We start from the raw sequence: 22,506 nt of genomic DNA on the forward strand, positions 1-22,506 counted from the left end.
GCCTCTCCTTAGGACGACCCCACATTTGTGCATGCGCTCTGTCACCATGGATGGCCACAGCATGTGGTCTCGCAGTCCCCCACATTCGCTAAGGCTGCTTCTCCAGGGACGCTCACGCACTGGATCCTTGAATGGTGCTGGGTTAGTTCCCCACACAATTAGGTAACTCTTCTGCCTGTGATCTGTGCACGGGCTTCTATGACACTAAGGTCAGTCTCAGCTTCTCTGAGAACAACACTAAGAGAAAGTTTCCTCATCCTTTTCACTGGGCAAGTGTAGGAAATAAACATCATTTTATTGTACTGAGGTAAACGTTTCATTGCAAAGGGCTGGAGTGAGTCACCTGAAAACTCTGGCTCATCAAAAGCCCAGCCCTGCTGCCCAAAGTGTTTGGAGGAATCTGTAGCTTGGCCAAAAGAAAGACAATAGAAACATCCAAAAACTCCCTTGTGCTCCATTCTCATAGAATTCACATGCTTTGGAGCAGATGGAAAAATGGATTTAAATTCTCCTTTATATACCTTTGAAAAGTAGCAAACCAAATCTCCAGCATTTTACACTTTAAAAGCTAGTTGTGAAACTTTAGTCTGGTCTCAATCTTACCTTCCTCATCTATAAAAAAAGATACATAATTACAGTTGTCTTGATCAAAAGTATAAAATTTATATAAACACTTATAAAGTAGGACGCATTACAAAAATGAATTAACATTATGTTAAATACCATAAATACTAATATACCTCTAAAACCATAAATCAAAACAACCTTCCAAAACTAAAATACAGTGTGGCTAAACTATTTCATTTCAGAAATACTAAGCAACGCTGACTAATTTATTCATTCTTGTAGCATGTCTACATCTAAAATATCCTGGGGCCAAACATGTTTCAGAATTCAGAATTTTTCAGATTTTAAAAATAAAGTACATAACACTGTTTATTATGAAACACCCCACTGGAGTATACAGCAACACCTTATAATCAAATATATGATTGTTTTTGTAGCAAAATGTAATAATAATCATACAAAGCAGAATTTTTTAAAAAAACATTGTACTATCTTTACATCAGTTCAGGTTAGACTTCCTTGGTGGCTCAGACGGTATAGTTCAGGTTAGACTTCCCTGGTGGCTCAGACGGTAAAGCGTCTGCCTACAATGAAGGAGACCCAGGTTCAATCCTTAGGTCAGGAAGATCTCCTGCAGAAGGAAATGGCAACCCACTCCAGTATTCTTGCCTGGAAAACCCCATGGATGGAGGAACCTGGTAGGCTACAATCCATGGGGTGGCAAAGAGTTGGAGACGACTGAGTAACTTCACTTTCACTATCTATCTTTACATCAGTTCAGGTTAGGTTTTGCTAACAAATTAATTTGCACCAAACATAAGAAAAATGTTCCAGTGGTTGGAGCTTTTGGATTTCAGAATTGTATATAAAAAAGTATAGAGCTGTAGGAGAAGACTATTTGCCAGTCAATTTCAAATACTTCTATCAAACTGTAAAGGTATAATGTATTCCTTAATTACTGTAAGCCCATGGTCCCCAACCTTTTAGGCACTGGGGACCGGTTTCATGGAAGATAATTCTCCCATGAACAGGGAGGGGGGATGGTTTCAGGATGACTCAAACACATTACATTTATTGTGCACTTTATTTCATCAGCTCCACCTCAGATCGTCAAGCATTAGATCCGGGAGACGGGGGCCCTCTGCTGTAAGCAAATGAAAAGGAAGTGCTCCTAATGTGAAGTTTCATAATGTCCCTAAAATATAGTCTCTTTCTGATATCCCAAGCCAACAGATAAGTTTTGCCTTATATGTTAGTCCATAAGTACAAAAACATAATAGTTTGAAAAACTGTAATAGTTCATAAGATAAACTTTTGAAAATATACTATCTTCTAAGTGGCTAACAGTGCATGATTGCTTTTAAGATGCATCAAAACGACAAGAAAGAAAAGAAAGAAAACTTCCTCTCAAAATAATGTCTTTTAAAAGGACAATTACAAAGGTGTCATTAGAGCTACAGCTGAAGATTCACTAAGCAGGGGGGCAAACTAGAGAGAAAAAAGGAATTGAGAGGAGTTTTTTGTATCATTTACAGTAAAATCCAATCAGACCAACCAGGTTGAGAACTGGGAAAGGAAGTTTAGAGGAAAAATGTTAAAACACAACCAGTCAGCTGCTCTCCACTCTTCCCACCAATCAAGAACTTTTTACCTTTAACGACTTGGCCCCCTTTTTGTCGCCTGCAAACATGGATTTCTCGTCAAAGTGCATGGGAAAGGACCTGATGAAACGAAAATATTGTAAGTTACAGATGAAAAATTCAAGTTCTGGTAGAATTTTCTATCCCTACAAATATTTAAAATTCATAATTTACTCATGTGTAAGGTTTGGGTAACATAAGAAAGTGGCAATAGTTTACATTGTTAGCATTTCAAAAAATGTAATGCACAATTTACCTTAAGCATTTTTTAACCCAACTTTCCTCCATGCTCATTTTAACAATCAGTAAACTGCAATTTCATAGACCCAGGATATTTTTTTTAAGGCTAAACTGTAGAATGTAAAGCTAATGTTCTCTTAGGTAATCTATCCTTATGCTAACACATATTACCATGAATTTAAATAGCAACTGGAAGAAAACAAACACTAAAATAACATTAAATTTTGGCACTACATAAAATTTAAAGTTATATTTAAAAATACAGCCTATTCTCGAGTGTGGAAGTTTATGTAATAAAACTTTTCGGTCAACATTTTTAGAAAAAAAATTTAAAACGCTGCCATCCAATGAACACTGTCCTTCTCAGTTCTAATTCTCCCTTTTCCTAACCAGCTTTCAGGAGTCAGTTTTTGTTGTATTTCAAGAACTACCTCATCCAATTATAGAGTGGAAAATTTCAGATCACTGATAATTCAAGTCTTACTTTGTGTCTTGAAAGATATTCAGTAGAAGGGTTTTTGTGTCAGCATCTTCTTGCACATTTCCAGTGTAAAGGTCGACAATTGAGCGCTCAAAGTATGGGGCCACTTTTGATAAAGCTCGAAGCTCAATTAAATATAGGAAGTACAGATTCTTTAGCCTTCTTGGGCCTTCTCCCTTGGTCTCCACAGGGTCGAATCGGCGTTTAAATTCTTTTATGTTAGGTCCCCAGCTAGGTTTACCCCAGGTTTCTAAAAAAGAAATATATTATGTACTTTTAATAAGTAGGATTTTTTTCTCTAGAGAATATATTCTTTTCCCCAACAATTTTTATACTAATAGAAAAAATGTGATTACCTTCCAAAAGATAATTTGCACACAGATGTAAATTAATACTAGCATGAAGTCCCGATATAAGCTTATAGAAGACTCTTTTCTCCAGACACAAACCTAGTCAGAAAAATATTGAAAAAGAAATTACATCCGTTTAGATAACAGAAATACTGAATCAAGAGGATTAGGTATGCAGGCTTATTTTTAAAGTTAAGATTCAAGGACATTAAAAATAAATCAAGGAACTATATGAAATAATTAGTTTGAGAGCCTCTCACTAGCAGATAAAATAAGATTTTGACTTCAGGAGGTAACTGAATATGATAACTTAATGCAGAATAAGATACAAATGTCTGGACTTCTGAAGGTCCAAACACTCGAGCAGATGCGCTTGGTTAAGTCCACATGTTACCCAGAAGGCAACAGCACAGATACTCTGTGGTTCAGGCTAAACTAAAGCAGACATAAAGTCACTGCTTTGGCTTAACAATAGCTGTTTCTCCTTTTCCCTTCCCTACACATGTCTTATTTGAACCTACTTGATAGTGGAGGAAGAAGAAACTGAAACTGAATTCTCTCCTTCTTCTAGACTATTATTATTTATTTTTGAAGCCAGGCCCTCGGCAGTGAAAGTGGGGAATCCTAACCAAAGGACCACCAGGGAATTCCCCTTCTTCTAGATTCTTTACTGTGTCTTATTAATCCTTTGTCCTGGATTTCTCTACTTAACTACATGTTCTGCTTCTCAGGAGCCCAGACCTAGAAGACAGACATCCAGCCAATAGAAAAATGTGTGCTATTTACTCTGTGAGTAAAACCGCATCAAGATGGTGTTTAGGACTGTGATGGAAGTTTATCTTATGTAGCCTTCTTAAGCCCCATAGGCTTTTGCTGAAAACAGAGGTCAAGATAATTTCGTCATCCTATCCTACCCCTGCCTCCACTTAAAAATATTTTCTCTTATTATAAGAGTGAATGTGAATGTGGAGTACACTGTGAATGTACTTACTGCTATTAAGTAAAATTTGAAATGCCCAAGAAAGTAAATTTTATACTGTATTTTCCACAGTAAAAAGGGAACAATATTTTTAGAAAATATTCTTTACAGAAAAATTTAAAAACAAAAATGCAAAAACCAAGTCTTCAAGAATCCACCAGATCCAGAACAATGAGCTTTTCCCCTTTTCTACCACTTAACAGAGTTATGTCTTTTTTTGCTTTTTTTTTTTCACTTTCCCCATGGGGAAAAAATCGGCTCCAATAGTGGAAACTAAGAAATAATCTCATTTATATGCGGGAGGCTTTTTAAGCCATTAAGAGTATGGATGTGGCTTACTTTGCATCTTCTTAGGATCTTTTAGATCTTCAATTTACTTTCCCTTTGTGTTCTACAACAGATGGCTCTGAATCAAGTAGCTTCTAATAGGAAAAAATAATTATTTTGAGATCTCATTTCCTAATTCAGAATTCTTCCTAGAATATTCTCTTCTCATCTCATGGATAGAGTGTGTGCATGCTAAGTCGCTTCAGTTGTGTCCAACTCTTTGCAACCCTATGGACTGTAACACACGAGGCTCCTCTGTCCATGGGATTCTCCAGCTAAGAATACTGGAGTGGGTTGCCATGCCCTCCTCCAGGGTATCTTCCTGACCTAGGGATGGACCTCGTCTCTTGCGATGGCATGCAGTTCTTTAGCATTAGCGCCACCTGGGAAACCCCATGGATAAAGGTAGAAATTAAATTCTATTTTGTGGTTTCCTCATAATAAATAAAAATAAAATGCAGCATTTACCTCTTAAAAAAAAATCATATGGCCAAGTTTATGGTAACAAGGGATATAAACAATACAAATAACTTTGATAAAACATTAGGTACTAAATTCTCTTGTAGTAAAACTTTTAATCAAATCTGTTATCAAGTAGCAAAATGATCAGATTTGAGGTTCACTTTTTCTTCCTTTCAACCTAAGCAGTAAAATATCTAAAGATAAGAGAATGGAAAATAAGCAAAGCAAAGCTCATGAAAATTCATATGCCTAAAAATGAGAGAGGCAATTCAAATTTGCAAAGTCTACAGAGCTCCTTACCTAAAACAGGGATGGGTAGTAAGTGGGAAGGAAGGAAGAAAAATCTATACATCCATAAACTGAAAATTAGGCAACTTCAAGAAAAATCTTATCAATAAAAGATGCCAAGTGAATGCACCAAGAAGATATACAATACTCTTAGCAGGAAAGTGCTGGAGAGCTGACCCCCACCTGCAGTCTGCTGCCAGGCCAATGCCTAGCAAATCCAGCTGCTGACTTTAGAAAGTGGTTCTCCTCTTTCTATTCTGGATTTAATTTCATTCAAATTCATTTTCACTAACCAAACTATAGGACGACAATATATAATTTTTTTCTCACAAAAGGGCTAGATTTACTGCAATACTATTATTTGGCATTTGTACATTGTTTAGTGATTCTCAAAGCAATTTTCATAGGCATCATCTACACTCACAGTGTAGGTAAGTTGGATGGCTACTGCCACTCTTGTGCCCCAGATCAGCAACCTGAATCTCAGAGAAATTGAGTCAGTTGCCTATATTTGGGGGTGCTCATTGAACTTCCATCAATAGGATACTAGGAGATTCTGGGGTACACAGTATATATCCCAGAATTTGACACTGCCCATAAATTTCATTCTTATCCTCCATTATCAATATGCAGAGTCTTTGCCCACCTCTTTTAAACTAAATACTATTTTTTGCAATTTGTACTTTTAGAATAAAGCTAATTAAACAACGCTAAGCATCTTTTCCCACATTGGCCATTTGTCAGTGTAATTCCTAGCAGTATTTGCACATCGAAAATAATTCATTAAAAAAACAGAGAAATCTCATTCATAATATAACATTACTAACAAACATAAGAATCTAGTATAGTGGGATTATATTACTTTATTCTTTAGTTTAGACTGTATGTTTAAACATGTTTAAAATCTTCTGAATTCAAATTCATCTTCCCTTAATTTCATATACAAAAAAACCCACTTTCTTTCAAACAGAATGTCTCTACTTAACAAACCAGACTTGCATAATGCTCCCTAGAAAAGTAGTTTGGATGACTATTACATACAGAATGGAAATAAGACTGGGAACCAGTTATGAAAATGTGATGACCATATCTGCCCTGTGTATTTCCATAACACTGGTTTTTAGCTGACCAATATCCTCAACATTTTCAAATAATTTTATCCTGAACTACAATAACATAAAACCTGTTATTTTCTTTCAAACACTGTCAAGATTAGTTGTCTAGGTAATGAATCCTAAAACTTACAAATATATATTAAACGAATCTTTTTGTAAGATGCCAATACGTTTAAAATGCAGACATTAGGTTACCTTCTAGCCATGTGTAGAATGATTCTCCTAAAAAACAAAGCAAAAACAATAAAAATTATATATACATATTTACTTAAAGGCTTAAATATCCATAAGGTTGAAGAGAAACAATCTTAAGTTTGCCTTTGATGATAACAACCAAAGCACTGTTCAAAAATTCCAGAAAAAAACAATTATAATACAAAAATCAAATTACTAATTATCCTATTTTTCCTGAACCAGTAAAGCTACATATACTTCCTTAATTATCTAAAAATACTAAGTTTCAAGGGATAATAAAAAAAGTTCTCTAGTTTTCAAGATAATTCTTCAGAAAAGTTAGTGACCAGAATATGAAGGGACCTTACTATGTGTACCATGCTAAAAGAACTAATCCTAGCCCACTATTGTTCTGAGTGAAAAGGAAAATGGCAGTCAATAAGGATAAAAATAGTTAATATACTTCCTAAGTTACCCATCCTTATTTTAATTGTTTAAAGCAAAGCATGAGGATGAAAACTCAACACACAGACGGCTGAGCAAGGAGTATAGAGGATAAATTAAGATGGTGGGGAATTACTTTGTCTCCTGAGTCTTCACCCTTTGCAACAACACAAATACCTTCCTAGAGATTCATTCATTCAACATGCTCTTACTTAGATGATACTTTTACAAAGGATCATTCATTATCTCACTCATTTATTCAGAAAGCCCCAACAGTTAATAGCAAAAGTCTAGCTTCCAAGGTCCTCAACAATCTGTCCTCTACTTATCTTTCTAATTTAAATTACCCCATGTGAAGTCTTTCCAACTGCTAACAGGGTCTCCCAAAACATGCCTTGGTTTTTCCTTTTTCAACTCCTTGGTCCATGCTGTCATTCAGGTAGCACATACTATCCAATTCTACTGGCTTAAATCGGTCCATTATTTGTGCATCTCAAATGCCACCTTTCCCAGTAATATTCCAAGTGAGATAGGATCTATTTCAGCTCTGAACAAACTACTACACCACTTACTATCTGTACTATGTATGTAATAATTCTTTATCATCTCTTATGAATAGTGCTTATCATTCCTACTGTACATATTTTTAGCTCCTAGAGGAAAGATATGTTTTATACATCTTTCCATCCTGTACAATGTGTACAATGCTTATCATGGTGCCCTTGAACACAGCTAAGTAAATATTCATTTGAAACATTTATGTTGGCTGTTTGGGGGCATGTTATAACTGATATTCATTTAGAAATCTGGAATAACCTACTGTTGACAAATTATCATTCATCAGATTAAGTGTAATAATGATGACTGAGGTTATACATTACAAAATCAATAAGAAAATAAAGAAATCACAAAGACAAATATCTGGTAAAACTATTTTAATTTCCCTCCATTTCTTTAGAACATATTCAAGTAGATCACAATAACCAAAAAAATAGGGAAACTTGGAATGTGATCCTGTTTCTATACTAAACATGTAAGTAGACTGGCTGTTATACTGTTTTTAACATAGGGTAACTTTGAATTATATATATTTAAAAAACCTCTCATTTATTTTGTTGCCATTGATTGCTAATTATTTTCTGAAAAAAAATAGAATAAATACTTTTGAATTTAAAACAGGAAAAAATCAAATTTTGATCATTAAAGACATTTCTTCTACACTTGAAGCAAACATAAAATGAGAGTTTTAACTCACCATCATCTTCTCCTGAAAGATAAGATAAATAGATAGGATATCAGAAAATGGCTTTCACAGTTCAGATTCCAATCCTATTTATTTTAATATGTGATTAAAACTTACTGTGTGTTAAACCATTAATCATACCATTAACGTTGGTTGGCTTGTAGTTATCCTACAAGTAAGACTTCTTAATAAGAATAAAAGCCAAACAGCACAAGATTTTCATATATGTTTTATGCAATAAATAGTATCAGACAGCATGTAATCATAAAAACCACTAGTTTCAATAATTCACAAAGTTACTCCTTTAATTGTTATGCATACAACTCTTTCTGAACATGTGTTTTCAGACTGGAGCCCTTTTCTTTCTTAATTTACTGCTTGCTCCTCAGCACACAGTCGCCTGAATAAAAGCCCTTCCCAACCTGTCGTCAATGAAAGCATCCTTGCAGGTGCTGTGGGACTGCCCAGACATGGGGAAGAGGCCAGAAGGCTGGACTATCGGGCTCCACAGCAGCCCTGCCTTTACTGGCTTTACATGTGGAATTCTGACATAAGATTTCATTTTTGAAAAAAAGTTCTGTTGCACAAAAACTGTTCAAAAGCTAGTTGTAGAAGCCCAGCTGTTATAGCTCAGGAATAGCGTGGAAGACACATAGCTAAGAATACTAAACAGCTGTTCATCAACAATTCACAGTTTGAGTGAAGAAAGCTCATTAACAGCATTAGCAAGAGCTGTTCCATTACTTCCTAGGGCACCACCATCACCTGGGACCCACGCTCTCCCTTACCCAGTCTTTTGTCTCCCTCTTCTACACTTGTTTTCTCTTTTCTGCTCCTCTTTCCTCCCTCTATCCTTTTCTCTGAGCACTTTGCTTCCTTTCCTCATCTCTCCTACAGTTTCAAGTCTTAGTTTATCATAATATGGAAGTGAAGTGTTTCTTAGGATTTGATGCTTTCATTAAATGAACAACTGTACTTTCTGCTTTACAAGTCATCATATGGTCTTCCTTGGGGGCTCAGTGGTAAGAAATCTGCCTGCCAGTGCAGGAGACATGGGTTTGATCCCTGATCTGGGAAGATTCCACAGACATGGAGCAACTAAGCCTGTGCGCCACAACTGTTGAGGCTGTGCTCTAAAGGCCGGGAGCCAAACCTACTAAGCCCTTAAAACACAGCTACTGAGGCCAGAGCACCCTAGAGCCCATGCTCTGCAACAAGAGAAACCCAAGCACCACAGCTAGAGAGTAGCCCCTGCTTGCTGCAACTACAGAAAAGCCTGCACAGCCAAAAAAAAAAAAGAAAGAGTAAGTTATCATAGAAAAGGTCTGGAAGGATACCTTCCAAACTGTACTATGGAAGAGAAAAAGTGTGGAGGCAGGTAGGAATGAAGGCGGGGGGTGGGGTGGGGGGCCCGGGGGGAGAGTGTCCTCTTTTTACTTTATGTTATTTTTGTATTGTTTCAATTTTCATAAAATCTTCTACAATAAAAACATTTAAGTTGAAAATAGAAAAGCTATGAGGTAAAAGTAGTAAAAAGAGAGAAAGGGTAGGAAGCCATCCACATTGTCTTCATACTCCAATTACCTTGTCCAGGCAGTTTCAGAATGAATTTGGGAAGACTATATGCCACACTGTAACACAGCGCACATCTGAGAGCAGTCCATTCATTCCACCTTCCCAAATCTCTCTGGTTTTGAGAAATGCCTAAAAAGATGAATCTAGACCAGGAAATTCAAGTTCCTAAATCAATCCTGGTCTAAAGAAAGCATTAGAATGTCAATCACAGGGCTGCTCCCAGAGTTTGGGTCCTCGTCGAGAACAGATTGAAGATATGCCTAATAGTTTTATACTGAATAACCTCCAACTGTGTACGATAATGCTGTCACATAGAACTATAATACCCGCCATGTATGTGATTAAAATTTTTTTCAAATAAAAATGTAATGTATTCTCGTATCCACATTTTGAAAAGTAAATGGTATACATGCATTACAGTACATCAACAATTTGCTTTGTGATGCAAGAGTTAAAATGGTTATACCAAAACAATAAGATTCTATTTAAGGGCAAAAATATTTTATACTGCTTTAGTTTTTTTATTTAAATGAACTAAAATTACATAAAATGGGAAATTTAGTTTCACACAAGACACACTTTCTGTGCTCAACAGCCTGATGTGGCAAGTGGCAACCTAGCTTTTTGGTACTTCTGTGCATCCTTCTGACTCAGAGTGTTGTGTACAGATCAGCACGTGGGCATCGCCTGGGCACCTCACCCAAGACCTACAGAAGCAGAACCTGGTATTTAACAAGGCTCCCAGGTGATCTGTATGCACACTGAAGTCTGAAAAGCACAGGAGGAGCCACTGGTTCTCAAACTTGGCTGCATACTAGCATCATCTAGAAAGCTTTAAAATCACCAACACCTGGATTCTAATTCCAAAGATTCTGACAACTGGTATGGGATAAGGCCTGGACACCCAGATTTTCAGGAGTTCCCCAGAACCTCTAATATATATGGATTACTCATATTTCTAATTTATTTTATATAAAGCTGCTAGTTTAGGACCTGGCACATATCAAACAATCAATAAAGGACAGTAATTATAAAAAAACATGTGGAAATCTTGACACAACTAAGAACTAAGCTTATTCTTTTAATCATTCAAATTAACAAATATACAAAATAGCTGAAAATTTTCTCAATACATAGTTACAAAGGTATTTTGTAAACAATATCCAAAAACATGAAAATGTATGAGACACCCACCTCGGCTGGGTGCCAGAGGATTTAAAGGACGATAAACAGATCGAGGCCTGAAAAAGAAAAGTACAAAATTCAGATGTAAAATGGTTTGACATTTTGATGTAATTTTTTCCAAAGGAAACAAATATTCCCTTTCTTCCACCTTCCCTCTAGTCAATCCTCCTCCTTCCCCTACCCCCTCCAGTTACTTGAAACAGTTCTCTTCATAGATGCTGTTCCACACTCTCCATGCAGAGGACCCTTTATAGCCAGTGTAACGCTCGGGATTCAGCAGCAGGTCTACATACTGAGCAGCTGGAGATCTCTCATCTGAAGAAGAAACAACTCATAAAACCAGCTACATGTCACCATCTATGCAAAATTTACCATTACAAAGCAAACAGGGCTACACAAAAGTTAGAGAAATACTGTACTTTCAAGTCATCTCCAAGTTAAAAGGTAGAGTGGTTAGCACACTTGTGACTGTCCTTGACCCAGGATTTATAATAACTTGAACTTAAGATAGGAAAAATAACTTCTCCCTTTCTTTTGGACGCTCAGTGCTCTTTTAAGTAACATAACATCCCTTACCTTAATTAGAGGCATTAATTACTTCTCAAGTTTAAACCACCAAGACTGAAAAGACCTAACTAAATCGTAACCTGTTTTAATATTTCATGTGTTTGCCCCCCTCCATGTATATAGCTACCTAAACACATACTTGAGACATGTTAGTACATATTATATTAAAAAAGATCTCTCTGTTACTCTCTGCTTGGATTTAGGAAGTAAATGGTACAATAGCTTTGAGATTCAAATTTGATCATTCAGAGTTACACCATGTTCTAGTTAAAAAAAGAAGTTACAAATTTATTGTTAATGTTAATATATTATTTAACATATTAACTGGTTAACATATTGGTTAGTAGGCACAACTTCAAGAACTTATTAGCACATTTAAAATTAAATAATGACTTTCCATGTTGAAACCCAAATAAGTATTTACTACATCTCTAATATTTGGACAGTATTTTGAGAGAGATCTCTGGGGGATACAAAAGATAAAAGGAAAAATCATCTTAATTATTGAGGTTCATATTTTGGGTAGAAAAGGGAAGTACAGGTTTTCTTACCTATACAAAACTCATGATGACTATGCTTCACAAATCTAATAATTCTCATAGGCTGAAGTGCTATGTATGTTGACACAGATGTATCCTTTTATTTGTATGCTTCCTACTTTTTGGTGTCATGGTATTAATCAATGATATTAATATATAGTCACCTGACTTGAAGCAAGACCAAATATGGGCATTAAAATACAGTCCCTCTTAGTTTCATTACCTGTCAGTCAAAAATATTCACTGGCCATTCAATGACCATAGATTAAGATTATCCACAATCCTAAAGGGAAAAAAGAGCATCCTGACACATGTCTTCTGAGAACTACCTGGTATTTTCGTGATGCAGGAGGAGTACAAAGATAATTTCAACTTCCCATTAGTAAACGAGTGGTATCTCACAGATGATGGAAACATGATTTTAAAGAATACTGGCTCTATTTCTAGCACTAACATTATACAGATACTCCACTATGTAAATTAAGGCATAGAAAACAGTTTATTTGTAAATGGAAGAACAGAAACTGTCTAAAGACATTTCTTAATCAAGACTTAAGACTAATTAATTTTAAAATTTTTAATTAACAAGTTAAAATTTAAATAATTAAGTTAATGAATTTTACTTTTACAGTAAAATTTTAAAAGCTTTATAATAACTAATTTCTGTTAATTATTTTAAATTTCTTTGAGCCATTCTTAGTTCACCTTACAAAAGTGAGTTATGTATATGAACTTAAATACTAAATTAATATCATAAATATATACTCATATACATATATGTCCATATGTATAAAGTACATGCGTGCACACACATAAGCCTACACTTACATAGAGTCATCTATGAATGTGCAGATTGAATTAGTATCACCCTTTTCACCCAATTAAACCAACTAAACAGTAAAGAAAAAAATCCTTGGATTCAGATATTAAAGTATATGGATTTAACGTATACTTCAAGGGAGTAGAAAGTCATATGAGCAAAAGCAATTATACAGGTTTTAAAATTAAGTAAAACTTACATTCTTCATGTTCTTACTGTGTATTCCTTTAATTCAACCACAAGCTGTTTTAAAAAATTTAATACTTTTTCAAATTATGAAAAAGGTGAGTTTTGTTAACCTACAGAAAGTGTTAGCAAACTATGGCCCACAAGTCAAGTCTGGTCTGCTATGTATTTTTGTTAAGAAAGTTTTATGGGAACACAAGTCTTGTTCATTTGCCTCTGTGCTGCTTTCACACTATTATGGCAGACTTGAGCAGTTACAATTGAGACCATGTAAACTATGGTCTATCTAATATATATAATATATATGGTCTATCTAAAATATTTACTATCTGCCCATTTACAAAAGAAAAAGTCTGTCAACTCCTGTCCTATACTGACAATAATTTCATGACATCCAGAATGAAGAACATATGTGGGAAAAAGCACACACAGGTTGAGGTCCCCTACAAAACACACCCATTCTTACTCCTGGGATCACCTGTGACATGATGTTAACTAATTTGTTCCTAAACCATAATTTCTTCTCATTTGTACAACTGTACCGTTCCTTCAGATAGCTCTCTTGGATCCCTAATAAATCCTCCCCTCAAAGAGGTTTCTCTTCTTCCTCCCTCTACAAACCTACTCCAAAGATATTCCTTCTTTTTGACTGTTCTAACAATTACCTAAGGATTCAAAGAATTTCTATTAAGTCTAAATATCTAATTCTGTAAATTTGTCAACTTGAACTAATATTTCTTCTCCCTCCTCAAGTACCCCTTTTATCTGATTGAATTTTCCTTTCACTGCTCTAATTTAGTATTAGTGTTTTGAGGCCACATTGCATTCTCTAGCCCTCCTGACACATGTATCTCTTAAAATGTAACGGTGGCACAGGCCAACTTAATATGCAGGCTTTTTGCTTATGGACACAGATCAGAAATATTAGGTTACAGACTCAGGACTAAGCCCACAGTCTTCTATCTCTGAAGCTACTCCAAACTGCAATTTACTATTAAAACATAATTTCCTCAGTCAAGGAGAAACTATAGTTTATAAAGCACCCAAGTAATTTTGATACACAGCCAGATTTAGAAACTCCTGTTTCAAGCAGTATTTTTAACATATCAATGAACCTGCTGAAAGGGGAAAAATAAAAAAGTAAAAATCTATCACATTATTTATGAACCAACTAGCACTTCCTTGTGGCTCAAAAGGTAAAGAATCTGCCTGCAATGCAGGAGATCTGGGTTTGATCCCTGAGTTGGGAAGATCCTCTAGAGAAGGGAATGGCAACCCACTCTAGTATTCTTGCCTGGAGAATCCCATGGACAGAGGAGCCTGGTGAGCTACAGTGTGTAGGTTCACAAAGAGTCAGACACGAACCAACTACTTCAATCAACAGATATTTATTGGGAATGAACCATGGCCAGGCAGTGTTCTAGGCACTAGGGACACAGTTATGAACAAAAAGACAAAGTCCTTGCCCTCAAGTAGCTCACAGTCTAGCTGAAGACAGACAATAAACAGTTAAATAATGTCTCACACATAGCTCTTAGTGCTCTGAGAGCAGACAGCAGTGCACAGAGACAGAGAGGGAAAGTGGTTGCTATTTTATGACAGCAGGTTCTCTAATGAGGTGACATTTGAGCAGAAACCTGAGGCAAAGGAAGCAGCAAGCCATGCATAAAAAACAATAACAAAAAAATAAATAGAGAGAGGTAGGGAGAGCAGCCTACCTTAAACCACTAAATTATTTAAAATTATTATTTGATCTATAAGGATCATCTTTCTTTCAAACAAGAACAAAGCCAAAAACAAATCAGCAGATAACAGGCGTGTTTGGCTATATTCCAATATACTGGGGTGAACATTCTTTAGGTTTTTTGCTTTAATGATTTAGATTATTGAAATAACAATGATACCAAAGCTACTCTGATGGTATTTTTTTTTTTAATTGTAGGTGAAAAATCTTTGGGATACACATGAACATTATTACCCAGAAGAAGTGGTAATCCAACTAGTTGCATGGTTTCACATGTTTAAGACCTACACAAACTATAAAAACTACCAGTTATTTTAATTACATAATCCTAAAATTTTTAAAAGATGATTTTATGTAGGTAGCCATGTGAGTGCTTACCCGGGTATAGTGACTTGCTCTGATGAAACCTTTGCCGATTCTAAATATCCTAACAGGAATATTTTATGAATTTGCCTATCACTATATCCAAAAAAACTTTGTTCAGATTTCTTAACAATTTCCTTGCTGAAACCATATAAACCGTGGTAATAACACGCCCTCTCCCAGTGGCTCCTCAATTTACCATAATATTGGAGAAGTGCCCTGTAAGTATCCCATTACAGACTGTATTAACAGCACAATTCTACATATGAATCTTTAAAAAATTTTTAGAAAGCAGACCACTTTAGATGCTTTAAAAATTCAGAAGAACTTCTGCTGCCTGTTAATTATGTGTGCTTGAATCTCAAATCCTTTTCCACCTCAAAAAATATAACAATACCAAGGTAAAAGGTAAAGAGAGGCTGAATGAACTGTCCTAAGCCTATGCAACACAATTATTGGGAGTATTCTCCTGTAGACAAAAGATCAGGAGACACGTCAATTATCTTCTGCTGAAAGAAATGGTAGTTACTATTGAACAGTGGCCTGGCTTTATTCCATTCCAAACAGGGCTGTGGGGATCAAGTTAGAGTCCTCTCCAATATTGGAAGGTGTCTTTATGTTAGTTTGTTGAGACCTCCAACTAATTTCATTGTGAACATTTCTATAATATGGTCACAGACCTATAACTAAGTGGCTTGAATTAGAGGTCCACAGGAGATGGGGGTGTCACAGTGGAAAGAAGACATGTGTGGGAATGAGATCTAGGAATGAATCCTGTCTCAGCCTCTTGCTACTCTGTGATCTTGGGCAAGTTTTTAGTCTTTTTGAGACTCAGTTTCCTCAGATATAAAATAATACACACCTATCAGTGTAGCTGTAAAGCTAAGAAATGATGAACTTAAGGCACTTAGTACAAGGCTGGGAACACCAGTTCTTAATAACTACTATTATGAATAATAAGATCCACATATAACATCCTGTGTATTATAGCTGTAACTTTTTATTTTCACTGATTTAAGTATCTTAAAAGGGTTAAAGTTAAAATAATGTAATTACAAGTTAATTTTATTACCATCAAGTTCACAAAAGTGATCCTGTGAATCATCATATCTTGCCCAGTCAATGAAAGCTTCTTTGCTTTGATTACTAGGGGAAGGAGGAATAAAAGAGAAAAAGGATTAAATTTGGAGTTGAAAAGTTTGACACTGTATTCTAGTGTATTAAAAATGGATAATCTGAGATCACTTCTTCATTAATTAGATGGCATTACAAATTCAGTTAGTGGTCACATGAAGCAATGATTAAAACAAGTGATATGAAAGAGATATTAATTTCCATGAGTGATTTTCATTTCTTAACTACATTAAAACTATTTTAGGCCTAGTTCAATGATAATTACTTAGACCAGAAAACTAATTTACAAATATGTATAAGATGCAATTAAACACAAAACTCAAGCTGGTCTTTTCAGTTGACTTAGAAACAAAGTAAATATGTATTATTTTTTCCTAAGTAGGAATTAAATTTACTTTCAAGATTCTTTTAATTTAAATTGCTTCTGTATTTATATTACACTCAAAAATACTAAAAAAAAAAAAAATGCATTTCTAGGATCTTCCATCCAACATCCCTTAGTAACATCAATGTTACTTTTATCACACTGTATTATTCATTTTACACATTACCTCACGTTTAGCAAAATCTATGACAAGATTTCTGGCCAGGAGAACTGATAAAGGAACAACTACACTCAAAATAAACCCTGACCTATATTACCTTTAACCTATATTCAGACTTTCTCTATCTTAAATACACAGTGGCAGCATATATAAGGGAAGTATTATTACCCTTCTTTACTCACAACACAAAAAGAAAAAAAAAACAAGGCAAAAAAATTATGTACTAAGTATAAATCAGGTATTCCTAAACATGGTACTGTCATAGCCAATAATTTATTTTTCATTTGAGAAGCTGCTGCATAGCATAACCACTGTATGAAGTATATAAGGCTGTCTGCACTACAACCACTTTACCAATAAAAATCTCCAATTTAATTTACCATGGAATTTTCTCTTATGAGAATAAAGTTAAACCACTCCCTTTCTGCTGCCACCTTCAATCTTTCCAGGCACCAGGGTCTTTTCCAAGGAGTCAGTTCTTCACATTAGGTGGCTAGAGTTTTGGAGTTTCAGCTTCAGCATCAGTTCTTCCAATGAATATTCAGGACTAATTTCCTTTAGGATGGACTGGTTGGATCTCTTTGCAGTCCAAGGGACTCAAGAGTCTTCTCCAACACCACAGTTTGAAAGCATCAGTTCTTCGGTACTCAGCTTTCTTTATAGTCCAACTCTCACATCCATACATGACTACTGGAAAAATAATAGCTTTGACTAGATGGACCTTTGTTGGCAAAGTAATGTCTATGCTTTTTAATATGCTGCCTAGGTTGGTCATACCTATTTTCCCAAGGAGCAAGCATGTTTTAATTTCATGGCTGCCGTCACCATCTACAGTGATTTTGGAGCCCCCCAAAATAAAGTCTGTCACCGTTTCCACTGTTTCCCCAATTATTTGCCATGAAGTGATGGGATCAGATGCCATGATCTTTTCTGAATGTTGAGCTTTAAGCCAACTTTTTCACTCTCCTCTTTCACTTTTCTCAAGAGGCTCTTCTTCACTTTCTGCCGTAAGGGTGGTATCATCTGCGTATCTGAGGTTACTGATATTTCTCATGGCAATCAGATTCCAGCTTGTGCTTCATCCAGCCTGGCATTTTTCATGATATACTCTGCATATAAGTTAAATAAGCAGGGTGACAATACACAACCTTGACGTACTCCTTTCCCTAATTGAAGTCAGTCTACTGTTCCATGTCCAGTTCTAACTGTTGCTTCCTGACCTGCATACAGATTTCTCAGGAGGCAGGTAAGGTGGTCTGGTATTCCCATCTCTTTAAAAATTCTCCAAAGTTTGTTGTGATCCACACAGTCAAGGCTTTGGTGTAGTCAATAAAGCAGAAATATGTTCTGGAACTCTCTTGCTTTTTCGATGATCCAACGGATGTTGGCAAGTTGATCTCTGGTTCCTAAGTCTTTTCTAAAACCATCTTGAACATCTGGAAGTTCTCAGTTCATGTATTGCTGAAGCCTGGCTTGGAGAATGTTGAGCATTACTTTGCTAGTGTGTGAGATGAGTGCAATTGTCCAGTAGTTTGAGCATTTTTTGGCATTGCCTTTCCTTCGGAATTGGAATGAAACCTGAACTTTTCCAGTCCTGTGGCCACTGCTGAGTTTTCCAAATTTGCTGGCATATTGAGTGCAGCACTTTCACAGCATCGTCTTTCAGGATTTGAAATAGCTCAACTGGAATTCCATCACCTTCACTAGCTTTGTTCATAGTGATGCTTCCTGAGGCCCACTTGACTTCACATTCCAGGATGTCTGGCTCTTGGTGAGTGATCACACCATCGTGGTTATCTGGGTCATGAAGATCTTTTTTGAATACTCTTCTGTGTATTCTTGCCACCTCTTAATATCTTCTGCTTCTGTGAGGTCCATACAATTTCTGTCCTTTATTGTGCCCATCTTTGCATGAAATGTTCCCTTGGTATCACTAATTTTCTTGAAGAGATCTCTAGTCCTTCCCATTCTATTGTTTTCCTCTATCTCTTTGCACTGATCACTGAGGAAGGCTTTCTTATCTCTCCATGCTATTCTTTGGAATTCTACTTTCACATGGGTGTATCTTTTCTTTCCTCCTTTGCCTTTCGCTTCTCTTCTTTTCACAGCTATTTATAAGGCCTCCTCAGACAACCATTTTGCCTTTTTGCACTTCTTTTTCTTGGGGATAGTCTTGATCCTTGCTTCCAATACAGTGTCATGAACCTCCGTCCTTAGTTCTTCAGGCACTCTGTCTATCACATCTAATCCCTTGACTCTATTTGTCACTTCCACTGTATAATCAGTTGGGATCTGGTTTAGGTCATACCTGGACGGTCTAGTGGTTTTCCACACTTTCTTCAATTTAAGTCTGAATTTGGCAATAAGGAGTTCATGATCTGAGCCACAGTCAACTCCTCGTCTCATTTTTGCTGACTATATAGAGCTTCTCCATCTTCATCTGCAAAGAATATAATCAATCTGATTTTGGTATTGACCATCTGGTGATATCCATGTGTAGTCTTCTATCGTGTTGTTGGAAGAGGGTGTTTGCTATGACCAGTGCGTTCTCTTGGCAAAACTGTTACCCTTTGCCCTGCTTCATTTTGTACTTCAAGGTCAAACTTGCCTATTACTACAGGTACTTCTTGATTTCCTACTTTTGCACTCCAGTCCCCTATAACTAAAAGGACATCTTTTTTGGGTGTTAGTTCTAGAAGGTCTTGTAAGTCTTTATAGAACCGTTCAACTTCAGCTTCTTTGGCATTAGTGGTTGGGGCAGAGATTTGGATTACTGTGATATTGAATGGCTTGCCATGGGAACAAACAGAGATCATTCTGTCATTTTTGAGACTGGACCCAAGTACTGCACTTTGGACTCTTTTGTTGACTATGATGGCTACTCCATTTCTTCTAAGGGATTCTTGCCCACAGTAGTAGGTATAATGGTCATCTGAGTTAAATTCACCCATTCCAGTTCATTTTAGTTCACTGATTCCTAGAATGTTGACGTTCACTCTTGCCATCTCCTGTTTGACCACTTCCAATTTACCTTGATTCATGGACCTAACATTCCAGGTTCCTGTGCAGTATTGCTCTTTACAGCATCGGACTTTACGTCCATCACCTGTCACATCCACAACTGGGTGCTGTTTTTGCTTTGGCTCCATCTCTTCATTCTTTCTGGTGTTATTTCTCCACTCTTCTCAGTAGTATATTGGGCACCTACCAACCTGGGGAGTTCATCTTTCAGTATCATATCTTTTGCCTTTTCATACTGTTCATGGGGTTCTCAAGGCAAGAATACTGAAGTGGTTTGCCACTGCCTTCTCCAGTGGACCATGTTTTGTCAGAACTCTCCATGATGACCCATCTGTCTTGGGTGGCCCACACAGCATGGCTCATAGTTTCACTGAGTTAGACAGGTCCATGTGATCAGTTTGATTAGTTTTCTGTGATCAGTTTGATTAGTTTTCTGTGATTGTAGTTTTCATTCTGTCTACCCTCTGATGGATAAAGATATGAGGCTTATGGAAGCTTCCTGATGGGAGAGACTGACTGTGGGGTAAACTGGGTCTTTTTCTGCTGATGGGTCATGCTCAGTAAATCTGTAATCCAATTTTCTGTTGATGGGTGGGGCTGTGTTCCCTCCCTGTTATTTGACCTGAGACCAAACTATGGTGGAGGTAATGAAGATAATGGCGACCTCCTTCAAAAGGTCCCATGCATGTGGTCCCAGGCATGCAGTGCCACACTCAGTGCTCCTGACCCTGTAGCAGAATACCACCAACCCACACCTCCACCAGAGACTCCTGGACACTCATAAGCAAGTCTGGGTCAATCTCTTGTGGGGCCACTGCTCCTTTCTCCTGGGTTCAGGTACACACAAGATTTTGTTTGTGCCCTCCAAGGGTCTGTTTCCCCAGTCCTATATAAAGTTCTGTAATCAAATCCCTTTGCTACACTCAATATGCCAGCAAATTTGGAAAACTCAGCAGGAGCCACGGGACTAGAAAAGGTCAGTTTTTATTCCAATCCCTAGGAAAGGCAATGTCAAAGAATGCTCAAACTACTGCACAATTGCACTCATCTCACACGCTAGTAAAGTAATACTCAAATTCTCCAAGTCAGGCTTCAACAGCTCATGAACCATGAACTTCCAGATGTTCAAGCTGGTTTTAGAAAAGGCAGAGGAACCAGAGATCAAATTGCCAACATCCGCTGGATCACTGAAAAAACAAGAGAGTTCCAGGAAAGCATCTATCTCTGCTTTATTGACTACACCAAAGCCTTTGACTGTGTGGATCACAACAAACTGTGGAAAATTCTGGAAGAGATGGGAATACCAGACCACCTTACCTTCCTCCTAAGAAATCTGTATGCAGGTCAGGAAGCAACAGTTAGAAATGGACATGGAACAACAGACTGGTTTCAAATAGGAAAAGAAGTATGCCAAGGCTGTATATTGTCACCCTGCTCATTTAACTTATATGCAGAGTACATCATGAGAAACACTGGGCTGGATGAAGCACAAGCTGGAATCAAGATTGCTGGGAGAAATATCTATAATCTCAAATATGTAGATGACACCACCCTTATGGCAGAAAGCAAAGAAGAAATAAAGAGCTTCTTGAGGAAAGTGAAAGAGGAGAGTGAAAAAGTTGGCTTAAAGCTCAACATTCAGAAAACGAAGATCACGGCATCTGGTCCCATCACTTCATGGCAAATAGACGGGGAAACAATGGACAAAGTGACAGACTTTTCTGGGGGGCTCCAAAATCACTGCAAATGGTGATTGCAGCCATGAAATTAAAAGATGCTTACTCCTTGGAAGGAAAGTTATGACCAACCTAGACAGCATATTAAAAAGCAGAGACATTACTTTGTCAATAAAGGTCCGTCTAGTCAAGGCTATGGTTTTTCCAGTAGTCATGTATGGATGTGAGAGTTGGACTATAAAGAAGGCTAAGCACCGAAGAATTAATGTGTTTGAACTGTGGTGTTGGAGAAGACTCTAGGGAGTCCCTTGGACAGCAGGGAGATCCAACCAGTCCATCCTAAAGGAAATTAGTCCTGAATATTCATTGGAAGGACTGATGTTGAAGCTGAAACTCCAATACTTTGGCCACCTGATGTGAAGAACTGACTCATCTGAAAAGATCCTGATGCTGGGAAAGATTGAAGGTGGGAGGAGAAGGGGATGACAGAAGATGAGATGGTTGGATGGCATGACTGGCTCAATGGACATTAGTTTGAGTAAACTGGGAGTTGGTGATGGATAGGGAGGCTTGGCATGCTGCAGTCTATGGGGTCACAAAGAGTCAGACACGACTGAGTGACTTAACTGACTGAACTGATTCAAATCCCACTGCTCTCCAAAGTCAAATTCCCTGGGGGTTCTACTGCTATCACTCCAGTCTAAACTGAACCACCATCATGTCTTAGAAGGATAATACTACAGCCATACAACCAGGATTCCACAGACCTGGCTCCGCCAAACCCAATCTCTCAAAATCCTCCAGTAATTTTTCATTCCACTCAGTCTAAAATCAATATTCA

At 36.9% G+C, this 22,506-nt stretch overlaps 1 protein-coding gene across 4 annotated transcripts in view; it reads right to left on the reverse strand.

Annotated features, from left to right (window-relative positions):
- The window catches only part of ERO1B (endoplasmic reticulum oxidoreductase 1 beta), a 61,114-nt gene that overhangs the window by 9,293 nt on the left and 29,315 nt on the right, over positions 1 to 22,506 (reverse strand). For 2 of the 4 annotated variants that reach the window (XM_027962244.2, XM_042240943.1), the window contains 8 exons: positions 16,362 to 16,435; positions 11,265 to 11,385; positions 11,080 to 11,126; positions 8,323 to 8,334; positions 6,645 to 6,671; positions 3,285 to 3,377; positions 2,932 to 3,178; positions 2,219 to 2,288 (listed from right to left, as the gene is read on the reverse strand). In XM_027962244.2, the coding sequence (XP_027818045.1) occupies positions 2,219 to 2,288; positions 2,932 to 3,178; positions 3,285 to 3,377; positions 6,645 to 6,671; positions 8,323 to 8,334; positions 11,080 to 11,126; positions 11,265 to 11,385; positions 16,362 to 16,435 (691 nt within the window). The remainder of the gene's footprint in view (positions 1 to 2,218; positions 2,289 to 2,931; positions 3,179 to 3,284; positions 3,378 to 6,644; positions 6,672 to 8,322; positions 8,335 to 11,079; positions 11,127 to 11,264; positions 11,386 to 16,361; positions 16,436 to 22,506) is intronic. The other 2 variants (XM_060406741.1, XM_060406740.1) reach the window with 1 other exon arrangement.

Source organism: Ovis aries, chromosome 25 (genome assembly GCF_016772045.2).
Source record: "Ovis aries strain OAR_USU_Benz2616 breed Rambouillet chromosome 25, ARS-UI_Ramb_v3.0, whole genome shotgun sequence".
Classification (NCBI taxonomy): domain Eukaryota; kingdom Metazoa; phylum Chordata; class Mammalia; order Artiodactyla; family Bovidae; genus Ovis; species Ovis aries.